At 40.5% G+C, this 21,420-nt stretch overlaps 1 protein-coding gene across 4 annotated transcripts in view; it reads left to right on the forward strand.

Annotated features, from left to right (window-relative positions):
- SLC30A9 (solute carrier family 30 member 9) overlaps positions 1 to 19,909 on the forward strand; it is a 66,449-nt gene extending 46,540 nt beyond the window's left edge. For 3 of the 4 annotated variants that reach the window (XM_006276803.4, XM_014594929.3, XM_014594930.3), the window contains 6 exons: positions 660 to 731; positions 1,142 to 1,249; positions 3,131 to 3,296; positions 11,985 to 12,114; positions 13,881 to 13,994; positions 17,281 to 19,909. In XM_006276803.4, the coding sequence (XP_006276865.1) occupies positions 660 to 731; positions 1,142 to 1,249; positions 3,131 to 3,296; positions 11,985 to 12,114; positions 13,881 to 13,994; positions 17,281 to 17,325 (635 nt within the window). In that variant the 3' untranslated portion in view covers positions 17,326 to 19,909. Of the gene's footprint in view, positions 1 to 659; positions 732 to 1,141; positions 1,250 to 3,130; positions 3,297 to 11,984; positions 12,115 to 13,880; positions 13,995 to 17,280 lie in introns of those variants that run through there. The other variant, XM_019481003.2, reaches the window with a different exon arrangement.
- The last annotated feature ends 1,511 nt before the right edge of the window (positions 19,910 to 21,420 follow it).

Consider the following 21,420-nt stretch of genomic DNA (forward strand, 5'->3'; position numbering starts at 1 on the left):
GCTGACTTCAATTTATTTGTGTGCTAATTAGTGGGGTTTTTTGCTTTATTGTCCTTCAAAAGGAAAAAAGTATTATTATTTTCTATTTTCTTGGGTTATATTAATTGTGTAGACTGGAGAATATATATAAAATCCTTGGAACTAATCTGAGAAAAATGCACAGTGCGCTTTTTGGCACTGAAAATTCAACAGTATGTTGTGTTCAGAGAGACTAGTACGTAAAGATATTACTTTATGAATTACCACCATTCAAAATGCTGATTGCCGTATGCTTTATTGGTGACCTATTGCATGCAAGTGTATAGATATTTGTTAATTTAAAAATTAAGTGTTTTGTGGCATATAGATACAGAATTAAAATTCCTAAATATTTTGTATTTTGACACACTTGAAATATAACACTTAATTTTTAAATTCTTCAGATACTTTAACTTGCTCTCTTTTGGATAGAAGCTACTGCATGTGTTTAACATGTTTACCCTTTTATGTGCATAATCTGCCAAAATAATTTTTTGCTTGTATAGTCAGCAGAGAGCTATAATTATTTTTGCTGTGATTTTTGAGCAGGAGTTTTAGCCTCTCTTCCCCCTCCTAGATCATAACCATAAATGTCACTTTGCCTCTAACCATTTTCAGTAACTGTATTGCTTTTGTTTCAGCTACTCTTCTTGTTGCTATAAATGAAGTTCGAAGAAGTGCCCGAGCCAAGGGTCTCTCATTTTATCAATATGGTATGTGTCCTTAGCTCAGTAAAGTATGTGTCGTATTTAAAATAGGATTTATTAGTGGTATTTCCGCAATAATATGAATATGTAGCTAACTATTTTCTCTTGCTTCACATGTCTCATGTTGATATGTTATATAATAACATGTTTGTTTTACAAATTTGGATAAAATCTTATTGGCTTATTTGGTGATACTTAAATATCCAAGTACCAAAATAGTTGCATTTTTAAGAATAAATTTCCCATTAAGATCTTCTGGGGAAATTTCCATAATAGGTGTAGGGCATGTTTTTTTTTATGAAAGGGGCTGTAAAATATGACTGTAGAAGCTTTTACATTTGTCTGTGTCTACACTTGGCTAAATGATGGGGCAAGCTAAAATGTCAACATCAATGTCACTTTTATTACATGTTCAGTCATACAGAGTTGTGATCCCAGTACAAACGTGGTGTTAATGGAGGATGCTGCCGCAGTTTTGAGTGTAGCAATAGCTGCTACTTGCATGGGTCTGACTTCTTTTACAGGTAAATGCTATCTTAACCTGAGGCTGATTTGTATGAGAGAATATTCATGTTTTGCATACATGAGATCAGTAAACCTATTTGTCTTATTCTTATTGTACTAAATGTATGCGTCTTGATTGCTGCAAGAATCTCTCTCTTGGGTTATTGGATTTCTCACTATGTTCTAACCTCTTTAAAAAAAGAAAAAGAAAGAAAAGAAAAGGAAGAGTCCGTTGGTGAAAAAAGAAAAAGCCCCCCAGATTTGACAGCAGACTTCTCAGTTTTTTTAAATATTCTATTCATTACTTATAAACTGTATGATTTATGGCCAACAGATAGCAGGCTACTTGGCTTCTTTTTATGCAAAGCACTGCCACCAAGATTATACATATTTCTGCTTCTTAGCCAGTTCCTTCAATAATACTGTTTCTCGGGTATCATTCAGTTGCATTTCATATTACAGTAAAAAAGTTCACATTAAAATCTGTGTCAGTCAATCTGAATTTTTAACAGTATATTTAATGAAAATCTATCTCTGCCTCTTTGGAGAGACTTCATTGTGGCAAGTTTCCACAGTTTATACTAATCGTTAATCTGATTTTAAATCTAATCAGTTTAAGATGCTTGAAACTAGGAAATAGTTGAACAGTCTCTCTCTTTCTCCACAGAACCTGTTACTGGTGGAGCTATAGCACTGCAAAAATGCATGTTTTATAGGATAGATATTGCTACCATTTTACCTAGCTTAAATTAGACAAGTTCTAATATATTTTTTTCAAGAAAGAGCATCTATGTAAATAAAGATAAAGGCTTCTATCAGTTGTATATGTAAATCGCCCACTTCAGTGTGAAAGTATAATCCCATACTGGGGTGGTACCCACAGCCTTCTTGTTGGACTGTTAGCTGCTCTACTGTACATGAGGGCAGGATTTAAAGACGAGATTCTTTTTTCTTCATCCAGAAAGTAGAGCAGCTTTGGAGAATCAGGGCAGAAGTTTAATTAGTACCAAAGATACTCAGCTGCTCAAATAGTCTCCAAATTCAGGAGATAAGTATGCTGTATACAGTAACATATTAAGTGACCCTAAAAATTGTTCCACAAAAGAATTTTAGAGGTAAGCTATGTAACAGGCTAGTTATGTTCAGAGTACTATGCTGTAGTTCCTATGTCAGACTTCCTAACTTGGAAAAAAGGGGACAGTGTCTTTTACCTACGAGCGGACACAATTTTCTAGAGCTGGTTGTGTACTCAGTTATTCAAAACTTTTTTCTTTTTCTTTTCTCTTCAACTCATGCATGAAATAGTTTACTATATAGTGCTCTTCATAAAAATATAAAATTAAAATATGTACAATTTTTGTTTTAATTTTTTAAAATGCCCATTAAAATTACTGTCCAGAATACATTACTGTTTCAGTCCGAAGATATTATCGCTTGCATATTTTTAAGGGAAAATAAGATTTAAAAAAAATAAATAAATGACCTTTTATTTTTATAATTTTTTCTCCCATTTCAACATCAAACTGATTAATTAATTAATCCGTGTCTGTCCTTTTAATGAGTAAAGTAACTTTACCTTCTAAATAGCATGGAAAGTGATTTGTTATTTTGATTGGTGCTGATGCACTTTTTTGTCATGTCCATGCCCTGGAATCTGAGTGCCCAGTGAAATGGGCTATGAATTTGTAAATTGTATGGTAGGGAAGAGTGAGGCATGTAAGGCTTATTCTGTGTGCATTGATTCCATTTGTCTTTTCTGTCAGAAATAAAGGGCAGGGTTTCCAACATGCGCTCTGAGAAATAGGAGTACCAATGCTATATACCTTTCAGTATTTAGGATTTATGTTTTTGACCCTTTTAGAAATATTTGATAGGTCTGACTGTGGGTATGTCTTGTTTAGGCAATTCTTACTATGACAGCATGGGGTCTCTAGGGATAGGAACTTTGTTAGGAGCTGTTTCGGCATTTCTCATCTACACCAACACAGAAGCACTTTTGGGACGGTCCATCCAACCTGAGCATGTACAGCGACTAACTGAATTACTGGAAAGTGACCCTGTTGTAAGGTAAGATGAGGATTTTGACTGTATAAAATCTGTCTATTGAGCAGATAAAGCAGGAAACTAGTGTTTGAGATAAGTAATTCAAGGCCATTCAAACCTGAGAGCTGGAATAGTAGGTATCTCTCATTTTCTGTTTGCTATCTTTCATTGGTCCTGAACATGGAATATATTGGGATCAGGACTTTTAGTGTACACTTATTTATTTATTTTCTATTCACACCCTAAAAATGTTGATGACTGAATTTATAAACATGAGTATTCAGGCTTGGCTAACAACTTTCAAATAAATTTTGTCTTGTATTAGGCTATTAACAATGGTAATTTGCGCATAAGACTTATGAGGGAAAGGGACATCCTAAAGTAACTTGAACATTATGTCCATTTTATCTACAATTCAATTTAATTTTAAAACGACCATTTACTTTCTAAATCTATAAAGAAATTAGCATGTTATAGAAGTGAGCTTCCATTGCTGTTTTTCGAGTCTTCTTAATATTAGCATTTAAAATATGTAAACGCTGTCCTTATTACTCTGTTTGTTGCCCCTGGAGTACTATTACACTTTGATGCTAATTGCCACAAGAAGAAAATCCTATAACAGCATTGATTCTGCAGCAATGTTTCTACCTGCTTGTAGAATTAACCTAGATTAAGGGATAACCATTTACAGATTCCAAAGAAATCAGGCAGGATATTTAAAGTGATGTCATGAAAAATTTTACAAAGCCATACATTTAAGTTTTTCGATTATTCTTTTTGTTTAGAATGCTTGAGGATCATAGGAAAGTAGGGCTAGACAGGACCTCACAATCATCCAGTTCAGCCCCCTGTTCAAGGCAGAATCGCTCCTGACTAGACTGTCCAGTCAAGCGTCTGCTTAACTGGCTCTTGAAAACTTCCAAGGATGGAGGTTCCACAGTTTCTCTAGGGAGCCTGTTCCAATGCTTTCATAGTCAGAAAGGTCCTCCTAATCTGCAACCTAAATCTCCCCTGCTGAAGCTTGAGGCTGTTGTTCCTGGTCCTTTAACTTCATTAATATTAAAGCAAGCTGGCTTTTGCTTCTAAAAGCCCTTAGTCATGGCTGTATTTTCTTAGTCTGTGATGAGTCATAGCTGGAATACCATATGTATTTGAATCCAAGATGAGGTCCCCCTCCCTGCATTTAGCATGGAGGTGGGAGAAGTTCATAGTCTTGTATTTTAGTACAAGTGGTGGGTGAGGAGCAAGCAGCTGCTTTGACTCTGACCCCAACCTGAGATTGCAGCTGCAGCTACAGCCACTGCCCCCCCGCCCTCCTTTTCCCACTACCTGTCATCCCTCCTCTCTCTTTCCTGCTGCTGTTGCGGATTCTCCATAGCTCCAGCTCCAGGCCTGCTTGGGCACAGAGTACATGGCCACTCTGGCCCCTGCCTAGCCATGTAGCAGCAGCTCTGGATACATGCTGGATAAATTTTAAGTACTTTTACTTTTTCATGCATTACTGTTTTGGACAGTGAAAACAGATGCATTGAGTTTATTTTCAAGTATTCCTATGTTAGCAAAATGTTGCATCATTCAGATTGCAAATAACATATCTGAACAGTATGTTGTGAATTAAGTAATTTTTGTCATGGCCCTGGAGACATATGAATCCTGCTCAGCTTTAATGTAGTATTGTATTTTCTTACATATACACACCTTTTCCCTCTGAAAGCCAAGGCTGCAACTGAACTAGCTTCAAGCATCAAGGACAATAAAAAGTCCTTTTTCAGATATGTGGGGAGCCGGAGGAAAAGCAGGGGCAACATTGGACCCCTGCTGAACCAGATGGGGCAACTGACGCCCAGGAAAAAGCCAATCTATTAAATGGGTACTTTGCGTTGGTCTTTTATCAGTCCCATGGGACGCCCATGCCCGCTATGGGACAGGGAAGTCCAGGAGAGGGTGATCCCCTGCCCTCCGTTAATGCTGACCTCGTGAAGGAACATCTTGAGAAGCTGGATACCTTCAAGTCAGCCGGCCCTGACAATCTACACCCCAGGGTACTCAAGGAGCTGGCGAGCATCATGGCCCAGCCTCTAGCGCGGATCTTTGAAAAATCTTTGGGCACTACACCAGAGCGCCAAGACTGGAAGAAGGCCAATGTGGTGCCTATCTTCAAGAAAGGGAGGAAAGTGGATCCGGCTAACTATAGACCCATCAGCCTGACTTCTATCCAGGGGAAGATCTTAGAAAAGTTTATTAAAGAGGCCATCCTCAATGGACTGGCCGATGCCAACATCTTAAGGGATAGCCAGCACGGGTTTGTTGCGGGTAGGTCTTGCTTGACCAAACTCATTTCCTTCTACAACCAGGTGACCTATCACCTGGACAAGGGAGAAGAGATTGATGTCATATATCTTGACTTCAAAAAAGCCTTCGATCTGGTATCCCATGATCACCTCTTGGCGAAACTGGCCAATTGTCGCCTTGGGTCTGCCACAATCCACTGGCTGGAAAATTGGCTCCGTGGTCGGACCCAGAGGGTAGTAATTGATGGAAGTCACTCATCATGGTGGCCTGTGACCAGTGGGGTCCCCCAAGGCTCTGTCCTTGGACCCATATTGTTCAACATCTTCATTAATGATGTGGACACTGGAGTCAGAAGCGGACTGGCCAAGTTTGCCAATGACATCAAACTTTGGGGCAAAGCATCCGCACCAGAAGACAGGCGGGTGATCCAGGCTGACCTGGACAGGCTCAGCAAGTGGGAGGACAGGAATCTGATGGTGTTCAACGCTGATAAATGCAAGGTTCTCCACCTTGGGAAGAAAAACCCGCAGCATCCTTAAAGTGCCATTTTTGGTAAAAACAGATGCCTCATTTAAGGCAGTCCTAATTGACTCAACCTGGGACAAGAGAGAAACTGAACAGGCCTTTAAAGGGATAACTTTGTTCCTGGAATGAAAGGCAGTTAACTCAATTGAGCTATGGGTGGGGTTTGTGTCGGGGGTGGGATTTGTGGAAGGGTGGGTATGTGGGTATGGGTGCCATACCATATGCTCCCCCCGCCACCACGGTGCACAGCCCCTGCTGCTGGTAGCAGCAGCAGGGGTTGGGCCCTCAGGGCACTCATGGGCCACAGCAGGCAGAGTCCTCTGGTGGAACACAGTTCTAGCTGAGTCCCAGGAGCTGCATGTGGTGGCCCAGAGCTTGCCCACTGCCTTTGAACCAGACCAGGCTAGCTCCATGCCAGCATGTGAGGCTCCCAGTACTGCAGGCAGAGCTGTGTGCCCTCAGGCTGGGCCAAGGCGCCTCTGTGCCTCCACGTGCGGCTCCCAGTTGGAGTGCTGAGTGTCCCATGGAGGTGAAGGTACAGAGCTGGCTCAGACTGATGGCGCATGACCTCTGAAAGCCCGTGCCTCCAGCCTGCTTTCAGAGGGGCAGCCTCAGGCTGGTAATAGTCTTTTGGAGGTGCCCCACAGGCCAGATACAGCATACCAGGCCATTCTATCTGGCCTGAGGGCTGTATTTTGTCCACCCCTGCTTTAGAGGCATAGCACTGAACTGGGCATACATAGAGGAGGGTTTCTCCGCTCTTGGTCTGAGCTGATTCTGACTGCAACCCTGTGTAATGGTTCCCCACACAGCCTTTTAGGAGCCCTGCTGGCACTGGCCCTGTAGGCTGCATTGGGCATACAGGGTGGTGCAGAGGCTGGGTGGAGGTGGCACGAGACCCTGTGCTACTTCCTCCACCTAGCTGGGATCAGAATCTGGGGCCCTGTGCCCCCTCTGCTCACCCCCCAAGTGCTGGGGTCAGACCCTGCAATCCTGTGCTGCCCCTGCTTGGCCAGAGGCAGTGTGGGGCCCAATCCTGGTGTGCTGAGATGGCAAGAATGGCATGGGGCCTGATCTGGGCTGCAGAGTGGCCCCATGGGATTTATCTGGCCAGTGGGACCAACTCTGTGAGCACCACTGATCTGGAGTGATCTGTCCTTTATTACCCTCATTGACATCTACTATTCTTTTAGAGATGCCAGAGGGAACATCTCTAACGCTTCTGTTCAGCAGCTATCGGTAATCTATCATCCATGAATTTGTTTAGTCCAGTTTTTTAATCTGGCTATGCTGTCTGTCTCTACCACCTCCTGTGGCAATGAATTCCACAGTTTACACATTGTGTAAAGAAAAATACTGACACTTGTTAGTTTTAAACCTGTGTCCTGCCAATTTCTGTGGGTGCCCCCTAATGCTAGTGTTCCAGGATTTGGTGAATAATAGTTACCTGTTCACTTTGTCATGCCCTTCATGGAACTGAATTCTATGTTCCTAGATGCATAATTCTGCATTTCACAGATGTAAAACACATGGCTCCATTCATTCGGTCAGGATTGTTCCATCTTATTTTCCTGTCCTGTTTACTTACTTTTCTCTTGATTTTTGACTAAAGGGCAGTAATTTTACATTGCTGCTGATTGTTGATGAAATGTTGAGTATCATCAGGCCTAACACCAATCCTTGGGCACCCTCACTAGAAGTATCATCTTTTCATTGATGATTCCCACTTGGCAGCTGTTTTTTTACTTGGATTAAGAACCCATTTACTGATTCATTCAGTATGTATTTGATCTACCTTGTGCAATGCAGCCTGCTAATCAGCATTGTGTGGTAATAAATCAAACATCCTACGAAAGTTTTCAATTATCTTTTTCACACAAATTGATTTCTTTCTTCAAAGAAATACGTGTTTGTTTGACAAGACCCCAAATCCATAATAACATGCTGATTTGTATTAATTTTATTCCCACACATTTTCAGTCAGTTGAATCTTATATTACAGGGGTAGAAAAAATATGACCTGCAGGCTGCCAAGGGATTTTGTCTGGCTTATGGTGAGGTCTTGGTCCTGCCTAGCCCAGGCGCAAGGGGCAGCCTGGGCCATGGTATGTGTGGCCGGTCCCACTGCCCCGGGCACGCAGCAGGGTTGGGACGATCTGGAAGCCAGACTCCATTTCTCAGCAGCACTAGTGGCAGTGGCTCTCTTTGACAGCTGCCAAACCTGGCCCTGCTTCCATTACTGAGGGCAGGACCCACATGGGCAGGACATTCAGCTAGGCAACTGGCTTCCATTATCGTTTTCATTAATTCTTTGCTGTTTGTTTCCTCCTTTGCTGTCTCTTGCTTTCTTATTTCTAATTGTTACCATTGAGCCAGGATGGGCTTTTAATCCAGGATGGTTCATTTTGAACCATATCTATTTAAGGTTCTGCACTTCTGAGTTATTGATAATCCTAGAAAAGTCTTTAAAGAACAGTGCCAGTCCTCCACCCTCTTATCTACTCTTTATTTCCTGAGCAAGTTAGAACAATTTAAAAGTTCTGTTGTCCATGGCTTGACTGCTTTAAAAGGGGGATGGTGAGCTGCTGCTCAAGAGATATCAACTGTTATGCTCTGTTGCATAGGCCTGATTACTGAGGTAGAAATACAAATAAGTTAAATTGCCTGAACTTGTCCCCTGGAGGAATCAGGGTTGCAGTTGGAACTGTTTTGCAACACTCGTATTGCTACATGCACATGTTCTATTCCTAGCATAGTAGCTGCTGCATGGTTCAAGTATTAGCTCCTGTCTCTCTCTTTGGAAGCTGATCCAAGTGTAATTTTGTTCATAACTTCTTATACATGCATATTTCTGTAGGAATACAAATTTGCTAAATTTCTGTAACTTTAACCTGGAATGAAATATGGTTGAAATTGCAACAGCTTTGCTACATTAGCATTAATACAGGAGCATGTAGATAAGAATTACATGGTAAATAGTCTAATCTGGGAGGCAAGTATTTTTAGGCATCTTTTAGTGAGCCATTTGAGTAGTTGAGAGAGCTGGTGGACAAGCTTCTGGGTTTCAAGCATCCTTCTTTGGGTCAGAGTAAATAATAAGCTGTTGACATTGATACAGTTGTTACATTTGGCTTTACCCTTTATTTTAACATTCCAGTTGTGTGAGTTATCCCGTCAGGTTTCAGAAATTAATTTTGCCTCATCAGTGAGCATATCCAGTTCCTCTTGCTTATCTAGATTTTGTAGCCCTGATATACAAGCAATTTAAACATTTCTACCTTTTTTACCTGTTCAGTTTTTACTAATCAGTCATGGCCAACAGTCTCACACTGCATTATTAGTTTTGGTGTCCTTCTGGCTGCTTCAGTAGATATCCTTTAGATCTGTTTCCAGCCTTAATAAAACTAACCTGTAACTTTTTGGATGCACCCTAGCAGGTTGATGAAATGGAGCTCATAGGCTCGTCTCTGGGAAGTGTTGTGTAAGTTTCCCTTGAGGATCAGGACTGAGAGATTGGAGAGAGAGTGACCCTCCTGTGAGAAATGTGCCCCCACCGGTAATTGGGTATTTCTGTCTTTGGATTTCCGGTGTGCATTCATTCTGGTGCGCAGTTGTTGTTTGGTCTCTCCTATGTATTTTCCATCAGGGCATTTGGTGCATTGGATGAGGTATTACATTTCTGGAGGTGCAGCTGCAAGATCCTGGGATGCTGATGGCTCTGTTGTGGGGTGTAGTAATTGTGGGGGTGGTGGAGATGTGGGGGCAGGTTTTGCATTTCTTGTCCTGGCACGGTCTGGATCCTTTTGGTGTGTACTGGGCTTGAGGAAGTTTGCTTCTGGTGATGAGGTTGGCAAGGTTCAATGCTTGTCTGAAGGCTAGGATGGGTGGCTCTGGGAAGATCTTTTTAAGAATAGGGTCTCTGTCTAGTATGGGTTGCAATTTTTTGAGGATTATCTGTACAGGTTCAAGGGAGGGGTGATAGGTCATAACCAGCGGTGTGCGATTAGTGGGGGGTTTTCTTCTGTACTGCAGCAGTTCTTCACGTGGTATCCAGGTGGCTCTTTCAAGCGTGCAATCTATCTCTCTGGACGAGTGTCCTTGTTGGGTGAAAGTCTTTTTAAGATTGGTGAGGTGGCAATCTCGGGTGTTCTCTTCAGTACAAATACGGTGGTATCTGAGGGCTTGGCTGTATATCACAGCTTTTTTGGTGTGTTTAGGGTGATTGCTGGTTCTGTGCAGATATGTATGTTGGTCTGTGGGTTTCTTGTATACTGTGGTCTGTATTTTACCCTTCTGGATACTGATCATCGTGTCTAAAAAGGAGATGTTGGTGCTGGAGTATTCTAAAGAAAGTCGGATGGAGGGATGGTGACTGTTTGAGTTCCATCAGAAATTCATCAGAGATTGTAGGTTTTCAGTCCAAATGATGAAGATGTCATCGATGTATCTTAAGTATAGCAAGGGTTTGATGGTGCAGTTCTTGAGGAAGTCCTCTTCCAGGTGGCTAATAAAAAGGTTGGCATACTGTGGGTCCATTTTAGTGTCCATAGCTGTTCCCATCATCTGAAGGAAGTGTTGATTATTAAAAGTGAAACTGTTGTTTGTGAGGATGAAATGTATAAGGTCAGTAATATCTTTGGGCCTGTATTCTGAGTTGTAATCTTGTTCCTGTAGATATGTAAGGCAGGCTTGGATGCCATCCTGGTGTGGGATGTTGGTATATAGGCTGGCAACGTCCATGGTGGCTAGGAGTGTGTTGCTGGGAAGGTGGTCTATGTTTTTAAGTTTGGTCGTGCATACCATCCAATGACATCTTTTAAATATTTGGATCCACACATCCTTGGAATTTTAGACAGACTCAGCTCCAGTTTTGGTGCATTTATAATGACTAAATCCATCCAGTTTGGAAATCTCAACTGCTGTGAAGTCTCTGGAACGTAGTCTTATACTAACTCCCATCCAGATTCAGCATGTAGGCTGTCTAGGTGGTGAGTACAGTGCTCTCCAATAACAGTTTCAGATGACATGTCGTTTTCCATGATCATAGTCATCTTTTGTATATACAGTAACTATGCTGAGGTTGGGATAATTTGGGGATCCTGTTGTTGATCCCCTATATGCAGGGATCCCTTCCCTGGCAGCGAATCAGCTTGGCACATTAGAGAATCAAGTCCTAAGTCTCCATGTTGAAGATGTTTCAGCCGTTGAAGATGTTTCAAATGGTTGTTGTCAATGAAAAGGAAGTTACTTACTAGAGATGCAGTTTGTAACAGATCCCTACCAGCAGACGTATGTTAGGGTATTTTGTCATGATTTTAAAATACCTGAACATTTGAGGTTCTAATTTTCTCTAAAGGAACTAGTTAGTGATTTACTGTGATTAGGGTAGAAGCAAGCACAGCCTTTGCTTGCTATAACAAATAACTCAGACTTGAAATTTGAGGATAGCTTTGAGAGGCAATCAGCTCCTTTCATCTTAACAGATAATAGTATTTACAGAGAGCAACATTTTTTTTTTTTTCAAGCCAAAATAATAAATTTGTCAGCAAGTCAGATCTTAATACTGATCTGCCATATTCCTGCAAATACTCGGCTATTCTGTTTTCCCTTGCAAATGACGTGATCCGCGCTGCCAGGTCAGCAGTCTTATTTGTGAAATTTGGTCCATTTTAAATAGCTTAAAGCATAATTGGGAAAAGGGATTGAAGAAGTGAACGTCAGTTCTGAAAATATTTGTGACTTTTTAAAGGGGGTAAAAAGCAGAGTTTCCTTTTTTGTACTTGCAAAATCTGTACTGTGACAATGTTGTGAACCAAAGAATTCAAAACAGTAGAACTGTTTTACATCGTTCCATGTTCCCCCCCCCCTCCAAAAAAAATAAATTATGTATTTCAGAGGAATTCATGATGTTAAAGCCACAGACATGGGAATGAGCAAAGTGAGATTCAAGGCAGAAGTAGACTTTGATGGACGGGTTGTTACTAGTTCTTACCTGGAAAAACAAGACATTGAACAGCTGCTACAAGTATGTTTTAATAAAGTTATGTTGTTTCCAGCACAGGGGTGGGGTTCTTGTCAAATATGTTAAGAGCTTCCCATTGTCAAATATGTTGAAAGCCAAATTTGCAAGTAGATAGGTTATATTATTTTGCACTTTTGAAGAATTCCAGAGGGATTTACATACTAAACAGGTAAAGCATACACCTAAGATCAGACCAACCACTACTGAAATAAAACCATCTCTGGGCAGGAGTGTAGCATGTATGTACTTTTAGTGTGTGGCAGTTGAGCAAGCCAGGAATTTTTAGATTAAAGTTTTTTTTTATTTGGAAATTGGCAGATTTGACAAATCCAAATGGTTACTCCTCCCTGGCTATGGGGGACAGGACTAGAATAGCCTCTTGCCATTCTCTTTATAACTATACTTCCAGTATTTGAACATCTATCAAAAGTATCCTTGGTCTTCTCTTCTCCATATTAAATAATCACAGTTATTCCAATCTTTCGTCATAAATCATGGTTCTCAGACCTTTAATCATTTTTGTTGCTTGCCATTGGAGTTATTTTTAACTTGCCCATGTCTTTCTTTAAGCATGGTGCCCAAACCTGGATGCAGTAGTTCAAGTAAGGCCTCAGTGCTACATATATACAGAGGAAGAATCACTTCCCTTCACCTGAAATGACAGTCCTGTTAATAAACCCAGTATGCTATTGGCCTTTCTTGCAACAAGAATATACTGTTTGCTTATATTCAGTTAATAAACCTCAGGTCCTCTTTTGTAGTACTGCAGCCTAGGAAGTCATTTTTCAGTTTGCATTTTTTTGCATGTGAGTGTTCTTTCCTAAGTGCAAGACTTTGCACTTATCTTTATCAAATGTCATTCATTAAGTTTCTAACTATTTTTCCAGTTTATCAGGGTAACTTTGAATCCAAATAATAGAGATGTCATATTGATCTTAAATATACTGTAGCCACATTGCCTGTGACTGAGAGAGAGCTACAGATATTGTTATACTTGAATGTAAGGAAAACTCATGTTAGTGCTGCACTATATAACATAGTCCATATTCAGTTAGTTTGCTTGGACTTTGGCGAAAAATTGATAGTGGATATCTGCCTTGTACTCAAAAAGCATTCCACCCTGCTCAGTTTAATCTTGTTTTTTAGATTGGGTGTACCACTGGCTTCCTGCAGTCTGAGTTCACTTGCTGTATGTTCTCTTTGTTGGGTTTTTTTTTGGTGGAGGGGGAGTGTCCTGTACGTTGCAGTTAATTTTGTGAATTGTATATACTTTTGTATATAAGTAAATACATTTACTTTGCAGTGTATGTTGCCCACAGTATGCAGGAGGGGTGGGTAGAGTGGCAAAAAGATACAGGGTCAGAAAAGGGAAGGATGGGAGCAAGTGCTTTGCTTTGAGACTATTACTATTTATTAATTATTTGCTAACTCTTTGTAGACGTGGATTTTGGCAAAATAAACTGGAACTTGTAAGCCTTGTTTGAGGAATAAAGGAAAAATCATTGAGAAGTAAAAGGGAAGAATTGTACATGGTGTAGATTTGCTGTGGCCAAAATGTTCTTTGTTTATTTTAAATTTATCCATTCTGCTCATCCTCACGCCTTGAAAAGTCAGACTACACGTGGTTGTGATACAAAATAAGTCCTACTTTTCCTTGACAAAACACTGCCAATTAGGAAACATGGAAATATGTTCAGATTTAGTCATGTAAATTAAGTGTTTCTTTTTTTAACTTTTCCTCCATTATCTCAACTTTCATTTTTTGTTAGGAAATTCAGCAGGTGAAGACACTTGAGGAACTAGAAGCTTTTATGCTGAAGCATGGAGAGAATATTATTGACACCCTGGGTGCGGAAGTAGATCGGCTTGAGAAGGAGCTAAAGGTAAGATTCAACTGGTTGCCCTTCCTTTTTTTAGGAACTGTTGTGCAGAAATGTTCAGTCTGCCTGCTCTTCCCTGTGTAATAGGCTTTTTAATAAAATCAAAGGCACTTTTTAAAAAGTTTCATTAAACAAATCAGACTTGGAGAGCAAACATTTATCTTCTTTTTCATCTATTTGACATGTTTAGATTTCTTTAGTTTTATCTCTTCATACTGCTTGCTGCTTCAAGATTATTACTATTTAATAGTTATTTTTTATGAAATATTACCTGTTTGCAGTCACTGAAAGTTTGCACAGTGGTCTCAGTGTCAAGTAATTTATAATTCTACTTTGGTTATAATGAAAGGGAAGTTTTTATATGGTTTTTAATCCTGCACTTATTGTTGTGTCAAAACTAATTGGCTGTATATGAGAGCTCTAATTATTAGACTTATGCTCTTGGCAAACAATAGAATGTTAATTTCCACTATTACTTTAATATTTCTTAGCTCCCTTGTAGTTGCCAAACAAGAACGTTGTTGTTCATGTCAGGATTTAAATATTTTGAATTGGAACAGTGAAGGAAGGTTATGTGGTTATTAAACTCTTTACTTGTGACATTGTGGGGTAGGCACGTTGGCATGCTTTCATTTTCATTTGGTATAGTGTATATATAACAGATGATGTAAAGCAGAAATATTTGGTTCTGCATAGTCTTATTATTAAAATTGAGAGAAGTGGGGCCTGGAAGAACCAATTTGTCTATTCTATGTTGAAAAGATAAAGGGTGCACCTGGTTCATGCTCTCTTAAGGCTGACCAATAGGAGGAATAATATATACAAATAACTAATACTGGTGTTCATGAACTATACACAAGGAAAACATGGTTATATATAAAATTCAGGAAAACCTGCCAGAGAAACTTTTTTAATAACAGCATTTCCATTACTTATGTGTCCTTGGTGGCTGACTATTGCAAAATGTCTCCTGTCCTGTTCTCTCTCTCCCCCCCGCAAAAAAAATCTGCCCAGACATCAAAATTTATAAAATACCAGCAGGACCTGACTGTAACAGGAAGTTATTTTATGTTCTATGCAACAGTTTTGGGGTACAAAGGAAAAGATTCTGAAGAGCGAAGAAGAGTGGATAACATAACCAGGGTCAACAAAGGTGACCTTCAAAACTGAGTGAAATTCAGGATGATTTCTTTCCTTGCCATTAGAGTAGAATTCCCCTTGTGGTGCTCTTTGAACAACGCAAAGTACAGCTAGAGAATTGCCCATGAGAGAAACAGCTGATTTCTATAAAAATAAAAGGGTGGTGCAAGAAATCCACTGATTTTTAGAGAAATCAGACGTTTGTTATGAAGGTCCTCAACTGTTTCAAAAAGACACATGACCTGGTATTGCATAATATTGCATGGGATGTTTTGAGGATATATAGTATGGGCAAGAGGCTGCTAGCCTTCCTAAAACTTCTAGACAGGTGAAGTTAGCGATCCTAGTCAAGTCAGCTAAGTGACTGACTTTATGATAATCAGCAGCAGGTACAGTGACCTGAGATCTCCTGTTAAGTCCTGATCTATATTGAGATACTGATGGATAGTCATGATAGCCAAAGCCCTCTGGTAAAGGTGACAGCAAAGAAGGTGAACAACCTGAATTTTCCTGGCAACCTTGATCTGCTGGGTACTGAGAATATGGGCTTTCAGAGCCAAATAGATGCCTTTTGTAGGCTGCTGAATGATTCTGGCTGCCTGTCAGTGTGAATAGAGAGAACAATGCATACATTGAAGTGGGTGACAGTAAGATGGACAACAACATAGACAGGTCTATCTACCTGGGGAGCCTCTTTACATGGGAAGTGGATTTCTCCAAGGGAATTGAAGAGGCTGTGACAGATGCAAGTGGCATTAGGTGACCTGAAGCTGATACAGAGAGAGAAGAATCTCCTCATAATCCTAAAATTCAGTGCTTAATATACAGTTGTGCTCTATGCGGTGGAGACATGGTACTTCAAATGGATGAACTCAGATTCCTGGCCTATTGAAATGTAGATAGCTGCTTGTGGTGAACTGGTGAATCCGTATCTGAAACAAAATAATCAGAAAAAACATTTGGTGTGAAAAACTGCTGTTGCTGCAGCAGTGTAGAGGAAGTTTCAGCTGCTTTAAATGTCTGTGCTGGATGAAGAATGACTGCCTGCTAAAGACCATGGTTTTTGGCTTGGTAGAAGGTGGCAAAAAGTGGCTAGATAACATAGCAGAATGGTGGCAAAAACATCCAGGCATATATACTTGGTTGCAATGGAGAGTTGGACTACAGTGCATGCCTGGCCCCTAGTGGTGTTAAGTTATAGGATCTAGGAAGGAACAGAGAATATGGTTAAGCATTTCCTTCTTTCTGGAGATGCAAGACATTTGGATAATACTTTTTGCTGGCAACAGTATTTTTTCCAAAGAGATCTTTGAGCTGTCAGCTTAAGTATGCACTTGTGCTTTTGTGCCTGCTTTTTTCTCTTGATCAGAAGGGCTGTTCAAGAGCATATCCTTGCCTAGCACGTGTAAGATTTTTGAGAAACATTCTAAGTAGTTTAGTTTTATCTCCCTGAAGTTGTGCAGTTGAAAATTACTCTTTTGAGTATGACCTGCAGATTCAGCTCTTCATGGTTTTTGAGCAACAGGCTCAAGAATAATTATTTTAAAAAAATGAATTCTATTTTAGGGGTGTGTTTGCATTTTAATGATTGCTTTATTACTGAAGACACTAGTTAAATTCATATGCAGGTGACTTTGAAACAAGTCACTTTAAACCATATATGGTTCGTGGAATCTGCATAATATCCTTTATTGTATTTTCACAAAATCTGAAGATGTGTATTTCCTTGTTAGCAGTTTTAATTCATTTTAGTATCATATAATCCAGTTGGTACCAGGCACCTCTGGTATTTGTAAAAGTGCTGCTTGTATATTTAAGTTCTCTTTGAACATTTTCCTTGCCTATGATTCCTGTTTTTTTTTGGGGGGGGGGGGGGGTGTTTTTGTTTTTGTTTTTTTTTTAAACTGAGAGTCCCTTCATACTTTTTTAAAGCATTCAGACTAATTTTGTTCAGATGTTGAAAAATGGTTCTTGAGGGACAAAGATGACTTAGCATTGTGAACTGCCTAAAATATTGATTAATTGGAAATTAAAAATTTTTTAAAACTGTTGCTATACTACCATGTCTAGATATTTCTGTCCATGTCGTACAGGTGATTGTATGCAATAATTAATAAACTGGGTTCCTCTCTTTTTTTTCTTCTTTCAGCAACGTAATCCTGATGTTCGTCACGTGGATTTGGAAATATTGTAGACTTAACAGAAGTCCTTTGAATTTTTCCTTTTGGAAAGAATATTGTAAATGATGGAACAACTATTGAACCTGCAGCCCTCTAAGTACTTTACTTTACCTCACTTTATGCTGCAGGTTCCTGGACTGTTAGAACTTGTTCAGTTTCTGGAAAAGAATTAGACTCAAAGGCAGCAATTTGTGTTGAACTGATTTTTTTTTTCCATAAAAGCTACTTGGCATAACTTCTACAAGAGAATCTATTGGAGGTGAATTCCTTTGGGATCCAGGACATGTATCATCTAGTAAGGCAAATATGAATGCCTGAGAATGGAAAATTATATATTCAGGTCCCTTGTTTCAATTTTGTGTCAACTTGCACATCAATTTGCACTTGTTTAATTGCTTCTTACTGGAAGCCGAGAGGTTCTTGTAAGATACAGATGTTAATACTAGAACAGGTTTTATTCCCCTGGAACCTGCCTGTATTGAATCAAATTGTTATATTCCAGCTACATGGTCTTTTCAGCCTCTCTTCCCTCAGACACCATTTTTTTTGCCAACAGGAACTGCTCATTACTCAAGTTTTGTGACCTGAAAACTTGATTCTGCCAGCATTGCAATTCATGACAACCTCAGAAGATCAGATTACACTTTTCAGTGCAATCAGCTTTATGGGCTTACTCCAGAGTATGTTGTATTACTGTGAAGGATGTAGAAATTTCAGCGAACTTGCTCTCTTACAACCTTTGTTTTTTCCTTTGCCCATCTTTATGCTTTTGTTGTTTTTAATTTGCTAATATTGGTGGTTTAACATGAACTGTGTACAATAGTAGTTGTTAGTTCCTGTTTTTTTTATTTTGGTTCATATGCTTCTAAGAGGCCATGTATCACAGGTGGTCTTTTCTAGAAGCAATATGTGTATAGAAGTTTTAACATATTTTGAAATGTACTAAAATATTTATAATTAAAAAGAATTGAAGACTATATATTTTTATTTATTTGCACACAAGCATTACTTATATAAATCCTGATTCTAGATTGCTCATTTACTTTTTTTTGTCTTTTTAGAATAAACCCTCTGCCTGGGGAAACAAACTAGGTGTTTTGAATATGTGTAATAACTTGGAGAATAATCCCCAAATGAAGTACATAGAGTTTATGTATTTGAAATGTTAGCTTATTGCATTCTGTAAAACGGGTTTCTAGAATAAAGCTTTCAGCATAGGCATTCAGGTTATAGCAGAGCCTTCAAGAAACATTGTGAACCAAAGGCTAAGTGAGTACAAATCATGCAGATCTTGTAATTGAAGTATTAATGGAATATCTACAGAGAAATCTCTCTACAAGCAAAATCTTTTACGTACTTTAAAATGTTTTCGTAACGTGAACAATGCTCATGGAAGAGAGGCTGGAAGTAAAAGCATCCTAGTGATTCAGTTGCTCGATAATCTAGTGACTGACTTGCTAAGAACAAAAATGTTAATATGGAACGCAAGTTCTCAAAATCAATTCAAGATTAAATTATATGCATTGCAGCAAGTAGTAATAATAGTGGAGACCAAAATGTCAGGATTTGATTAAATGCTTTGTAATAGTATTTTTTTTTGAAGTAAAATGTCACTTACCAATCAGTTATGATAATTAAAAAATAGCATGCCGTTTGACAACTGCAAAGCACTTTGCACCTTGTGCATTTTAAATAAAATGACATTCCACATTTTAATTTTTAGAGAAGAGGCTTCATGTACTCTGTTTAATGGATTACTTTTTACATGGCTGAGAGTGAATGGTTAGCTTCTCACCTTTATTCATAATTCCTATTCCTATGCCTTTCTCAGCAGTTGTTTTATGGGATATAATATAGTATATTAATGGTAATACTCATCTCATTTCCGTGTACTAAGTCTTAGTTAGATCTGTAATATTAGCATAAGCTTGATCATTAGAGATGTGTTTAAGAAAAGTATTATTTCGTAGGTGATCTGCAAATATATTATAATGTGCTCAATGTTCTGAATAACAGGGACATTTTAGCACCTTCTAAATAATTTACATCTTGTGTCCCCCACCCCCAGTCAGCTTTTCTGCATTTTGTTGATAACATACTCCTTGAAAAGCACTGAAACTTATGATAAAGTCTTACTTATATTCTCCCTCTACATCTTCTCCCCACTCAAATAATGCAGATGAAATTTTAATATTGTAAACTATACTGCACTATAGAAATATTGAGAATCCTTCCAAAAATATTAGAAACCTGGAAAGGGACAGGTAAGAATTGAAACGGTTTCTGTCTGTCTCTTTAGTAGTGGATGTGACTTCACAAATTAACATGTATACTGGACCATCATGTAGAGGATCGAGTCTTCCTGAAATATCACCACAAAACTAGTAAACTTTTTAAAAGTATGGAAATGGTTCCTTATGTTATGTTAAGTTCCTCTTAAAACATATTCTACATGAGTCTGTGTAAAAATGGTGCTTTCTTATCAGACCTCCTGGTGGTATGAAATGTGATTATCTGCTAATTTTAGGAACAAATATAAGTTTTTTGCTGCTTTTTATTCACGTTATCACAATAAAGCCAATGCTACTGTGAAGAAGAGTTGGCTTCCTTTGCTTCTATTATGAGAGGATATACTAAGTTAAATCGGTAGCATCCCCGCAACTGTCCAGGAAGCAGTTTGGTTGTACTGTCATAACTGGGTGACTTAACTGAATAGGCAGAATCCCTTTCACTGATGACGATGCTGATGCATGGAGTCTTTCCCCTTTTGGATATGATTTTTGGAGTTCAACATGGTTTAGCATGTTGGACAAAACACATTTGAAATTAGGCCGGATTTATACAGAACAGACAATACACCTTGTCCCAGGGGAGCTGGGGGTGGCAGGAGGACCCCAGGCCAAAAGAGAGCCCCACTTACCTCTCGCAGAGCCCGGAGAGCCGGAGGAGAGGCGCGCGGCGAAACCACCAGTGAGGGTGATTAGCCATGTGTATATCCAGCTGCAGCCGAGCAGCATGGGCGGGAGACACCGCCTGGGAAAGATAAAAAGCGGCCCCAACGATGCGGCGGGGCGGTTGACAAGTGGAGGCTTGAGGAGAGAGCCCTCACAAGGAGGGGATCAGCCGCCGCACCCGGCAATGTGGGAAGCTGGGGGCGGAGCCAGGAGAGGCTCCGACAGAGTCGGCAGAGCCGACAGGGAAGCCGGGTGGAACGCCGATAGCGGAGCCGACAGGGAAGCTGGCTGTAATGCCAGCAGCGGAGCCAGCTGGAAAGTCGGCAGTGACGTCAGCCGCAGAGGTGGCAGTAAAGGTGGGAGCAATGCCGACGGGGGATCCAGCAGCTGCACCTGCAGCGGAGCCAGCGGCAGCACCCATGGAGGAACTGGAGGCAGGAGCCGAGAGAACAGCGTCGGGGCAAGCCGGCGCTGAGACCTAGGAGCGAGCCTGCATGGGAGCCTCAGAGAAGAGGTAACAAAGGGGCGTGTCCAACGGGGCCTCGCCAGGCTGCACCGGAGGGCAACCGAAGACCGAAGTGGGGTCAGACAGTGGACCTTAGTGGCCCACAGCGGCCTTAGGAAGAGGCGGGGACTCAACACCCCAGTGGAGTGAGCCACCAGGGCTGTGGAACCCGAGCCCAGGGCAATCCACGCAGCCCAGAGGCACCCTTTTGGGCTTCCTGGCCCAGTAGTTTAGGGGCCTTAGTTATCTTGGTGGTGGGATAGGCACGTCACATCACAGGGTGATTAGTATAGGGTGATAGGGAGTCTTGTTGGAGGGACCAGGTCGGAGGACCTCGTCAACCATACACCTGGCCAGAAGACTCAGGCATGCAGCTAGCAAGTCATGGGCAGAGGTTGGGGGAAGAGCTGAGGACACCAAAGGGGCCCGAAGATCAGCAGCCCAAGGTGGCAAGTGGCCAGGGTATAGGGGAGGTCGGAGCCCCGTGAGTGCCCGCTGAGAGGCATGACGACCCTGGAGGCTGCCCCAAGGGAGAACCCCTCCACTGAGACAACATCCCAAGTCATGGCAGGCGAGTTAAGGGGACCCCCTGATGTTAGCAGGGGTAGCCTGTGGGGTCCACCCGTGAGCCCAGGACAGACACGATCCAT

Source organism: Alligator mississippiensis, chromosome 2 (assembly GCF_030867095.1).
Source record: "Alligator mississippiensis isolate rAllMis1 chromosome 2, rAllMis1, whole genome shotgun sequence".
NCBI classification, from domain to species: Eukaryota; Metazoa; Chordata; order Crocodylia; family Alligatoridae; genus Alligator; species Alligator mississippiensis.